A 4,728-nucleotide genomic window follows, 5' to 3' on the forward strand; every position below is an offset into this window, starting at 1 on the left:
CTGATAATTTTTTATTCTAGACGTTTCAGAAAGAGTCTGTTTATAATTTGTGGGAATACGTCTTAATGCATTTTTTAGCATTTTAATTAAGTTGGAAAATGTAAATTATTTTAATATTTCTTATTTTAGATACATTTTAAGTCATCTTGAGGCCCCCATAGCAGTGTACTGAGGCCCCCTAGTGGGTACCGGCCACCTGTTTGAGAACCAATGCACTAAGTCAATCATCTTACTGTATTGTGCAAAACAAAGATTGAGTTATGAAATATGAAAAACAGCTATAGTTGTCAAAAATACCACTATCGTTTTATAATTGTTTTTGAAATAATGAAAGAACTGAAATATCCAATGAAAAAAAAAAAAAACACTTTTAGGATACAGTAAATGAGCCACGGGACACGTTAAACCATGTGGAGGGCCGGATCCGGCCCGAGGGCTGTAAGCTGCCCAGGTCTGAATCTATAAGATGACCAACCCCCAACATAGGGCAAAAAGAAGGTAACTTGTCTCAGCTTTCATACAGTGAAACCCATTAATATAACACAGAAAACCAGTGAAAACATAAGGATGTGTGAAATTTAGGCATAACCAAATATGGCAAAAAGAGGGGGGACTTTATGTACACATGACCTGCTTGCTAATTTTTTAATGAGGGCTGATCTAGGCTCACATTCGGTCATGTTATCTCAACATAGCTATTTCCAGATTGCTAAGTCTTCATCTCATGTGATTGTTCATCATGTTAAATATACTTGTCAAAAGTATTCAAAAGTATAAACTATAATGCATTCAGAATCAAATGCTTTATATAAAAACTTCATATAAGTGAGAGAACATCTGAGATGGGGATGAAGATGAAGGAGAGATTTATTTGTAGCACACTGTACATAGAAATGCATTATTACAAAGATACGTGAAAGCTATAGAACTACAAATGCTGCTAGTACAACAAGTACTAGCTCAGTGTTACAGAGAATTCCCTCCATAGAGATATATTTAGATTACTTGAAATTTACATGAAAATCTATGACAGATGGCAGTTATGCAACACCTGCAATACCTACTTTGTATTACATTTAACAACACACAAGCTTTTTGGGGTATAAAGAAGCTTCTCCTCGCTCATAATTAAAGGCAAATCTCTCACATTGACTGATTTATTTGGACATAGGCACAGTCATGTTGCACAAGTTGGGTCTTTTTGCACTATTCATTATTGGTATGGATTTTTATAACATATAGCATATTCATACAGATAGTTGTCATTGTTTATATTATGGTACAACAAATATTCTTAAACTTTTACAGAGTGCAGAGACAAGCACAGTTTATCAGCCAGACAAACATGTAAATATAACAGTCACAACCTCTTCTGGTACATCCAGACAGCAAATTCAGGGGTGTGGGCAGAAGGATGGCACGGGGTGACAGCTGCCACCCTAGCTATAGCTTTAACACCCTATTTGTCACCTCAACTCGAACCCAGCTTGCATAGTGCAGATGGCTTAACCCGTCTGTGTTGCGCAAGGTCACAGCAGAGATCATGACAACCTTCCAACTTTATTGCTTCTGCTGAACACAAACAAAGATTTTTTTAATAATTTTCAGCTCTGTATACCCTCACAATGCAAGTGAATGGTTACCAATATGTTATGTTCTAAAAAGCACATAAAGGCAACATAAAAGTAATCTATATGACTCAAGTGGTTAAATCTATATCTTCAGAAACTATATGACAGGTGTGAGTGAGAAACAGATCAATATTTAAATCCTTTTTTAATATAAATTCTACTCTCTGTCCAGTAGGTGGTGATATGCATGAAGAATGCGAACTGCCAAAAAATAACACAAAAGTAGATGTTATGCAGAATGATAGCGTCACTAACCATTCACTATCATTGCACCATTGCATCTTTTTTCCAAGCAATAAAAGTAAATGGTGACTGAGGCTCACATTTTCCCTAAAATCTCCAATTGTGTTCAGTGGAAGAAACAAAGTCATAAGTTTTGGAACAACATGAGAGTAAGTCAGTTTTAAAAATAATTTTCATTTTTGGGTGAACAAAGGAGTTTCGTACATCTCATATAGATAGAACATAATTTACTACCAATGCTGACATGAAATCACTATTACACTAATATCCAATTTAAAGGGCATGAGAATGAAATTAAAAAGGCGGTGACAGAGTCCAGGAAGTTTGTTGGGTGTCTTTATGACTGTGCTAAAGTGACGTTCAGTTCTGAGCACCGACAGACACACAAATAAATTATTTAATCTTAGATAACATGGATGGATGTTTTCTATTTATTTTCATAATGCTATCAGGTACATTATTTATTAGAATATTTATTGATTCACTGATAAAACAAATGATAAAATGTTTTACTGATACTATTTTACAATTTTTATTTTTTTAAATGTTATAACTTTTAAATGTACTTTTACGTGTCCTGTGTTTGCAAATATAATCTTGTTAACCTTTCTGATTTGCACAAAAATCAGATCATATTGTGTTTATTATTTGCAGGTTTGGTGGCTGGTGACAACATTGATCCAGATAAAGAGACAGAAATCACCACTAAGGAAGGAGAAACTGTTAAACTGAGCTGCTCATATAGTACCAGCAGCAATAATGTCTGGCTTTACTGGTACAGACAGTTTCCTAACAGAGAACCTCAGTATTTACTACTCAAAGGTGCTCGATCACAGAGTTATGAACACACCTCAGATCCTCGGTTTCAGTCAACTACATCACAAACATCCACTGAATTCAAAATGAAAGATGTGGTTCTGTCAGATTCAGCTCTCTATTACTGTGCTCTAAGAGTAGGAGCACAGTGATACAAAACATGAAACATGTCATACAAAAACCTACAAGTTTTGTTCAAATTAAATCTATCTTGCGAAAACCACAATCAAAACCAAAATCTAGTCAGCTCCAAAATAATAAAATATGTGGTAAGTAACACCTGTATGAGGTTGAAACAAAAAGCAATAGCAATATGGTTCAGATATCATGTACATATAGGCTGCAGTCTTTTATTTTCTTCAGGAATTTAAAATTAAAAATGTTAGGAAAATAGGCCAAAGATTACACTTGAGTTGATAGGCACACAATGGGAATAATCAAAAACAACAAAAAACCTTCACAAAAACTTTGGGAAAAGGATATTTATTATTGGCTAGTTGCAAGAAATGGCATGTTTGATTTCTGTTTTACAGAGTGTGGGTATAATCACTTCTTGTTTTACATGGATTATATTAAAGGCTGTTGTTGGCCACAGGCACGTTGTACACTGTAATTGTTTGGAGAAGTTCAAGTAAAAACAGCGATGAAGCCCTCTTTCCAAAGTGTGCTCATATTGAATTATGGGGACACTAGAAATGTCCTCATAAACCACATTTATTGCATAATACTGTAGCATATTTAGGGATTTCAATGAAAGTTTGCTAACTGGTTAGTTTAGCGGTGTTGTGATATGCTATTTGCTTATCTGTACTGTGTTTACAATATGGCGTCGGCAGGTTGCGCATGCATGGTAAATGTCCCCAGAAGAGTCTCTTTAGGACTTCCGAGAACTTCCGTCGCCATAGCAACCAACACCAGTGATTTGTGATCTGGGTCAAGTTTAATGAAATCAGTTTCCTCAATGCATATTTATGTCAGAGCATTCCACAATGCACAAATAAACATTAATCAGTTAAAGTTCCCAGATTCTCACACCAATATATGTAGCAAATTTGGTATGATAATTATACACTGCATGGGTTAAAGTGTCATGTATATTACCATTATTTGTAAGGGAAAAATTATGTGTGAGCTTGGAATTAAATTAAACGGTACTATTTCTACATTACTATGCAAGGAAATTTATAATGGTACCAGTGTCTGAATAAAATTCTCCACCATTAAAATCGTAACACAACATCTTGTTGTATCAGCTCACAATTTCTACTGTAGGGAATTAGCTTTAATAAGAGAATTATGATTAATTCTCTTATTAGAGTAATATTATTCTCATAGCTTATTGACAATAACATTACACATATAGGTATAGCTTTGAAGCTAAATATTTTAGAAACAGGGATGAGCTTATTTATCAAAATATACCACAGTCAAAATATCTTTAAAAGGTAAACATGAATAATTAATCATAACACTTTATAATTAATTATGAACATTTGGATCGGTTAATAGAATTAAATTGAGGTAGCTGAATTAATATTACAATCAATTTATCTGTTCGTCCAGCGATCACTCAGTATTGATTGTCTATCAATTCTCAGAAAGGACATTTTTTGTTGCCACATAAAAATAACTCTTTCTTAGCATGGAGCTGAGATCGAATCATAAAATTTACATTGATTTACAAGCAGACCAGAATCAACTCGCAAGAATGTACACAAAAGTTTATTTAACTAAAATAAGAACACATAACTAATCTAAACAAAAACATACAAACATTCAGTTAGCTACTAATACGATACTTGCAATTGCCTTGGCTGTTGAGAGAGGCCGTATGCAGTCGCAGGAGAACGTCTTGATGGTTCCTCGAGTCGATGGTGTTCAAGTTGCAATCAATTTCTTCTGGTATTCATTGACACTATGGTCGAGGTAGTTGCACATTGCTTGAGGTGTTAAGGCCAGTCCCACATGAACAGCAGCAGAGGGAAGAGAGTCAGGGGAAAGAGAATGAGTAATAGGCGGGACGTGTCTTTTAACTTCT

The 4,728-nt window shown here is 34.7% G+C and overlaps 1 gene segment (V, D, J or C); it reads left to right on the plus strand.

Moving 5' to 3' along the window:
* The first annotated feature begins 2,261 nt into the window (after window positions 1-2,261).
* On the plus strand, window positions 2,262-2,842 carry LOC127645125 (T cell receptor alpha variable 18-like). The segment is given in 2 exon segments: window positions 2,262-2,326; window positions 2,529-2,842. Coding segments are annotated over 2 exon segments (354 nt in total).
* Window positions 2,843-4,728: the final 1,886 nt, after the last annotated feature.

The sequence above is a fragment of the Xyrauchen texanus genome, chromosome 6, assembly GCF_025860055.1.
Source record: "Xyrauchen texanus isolate HMW12.3.18 chromosome 6, RBS_HiC_50CHRs, whole genome shotgun sequence".
In the NCBI taxonomy this organism is placed as follows: Eukaryota; Metazoa; Chordata; class Actinopteri; order Cypriniformes; family Catostomidae; genus Xyrauchen; species Xyrauchen texanus.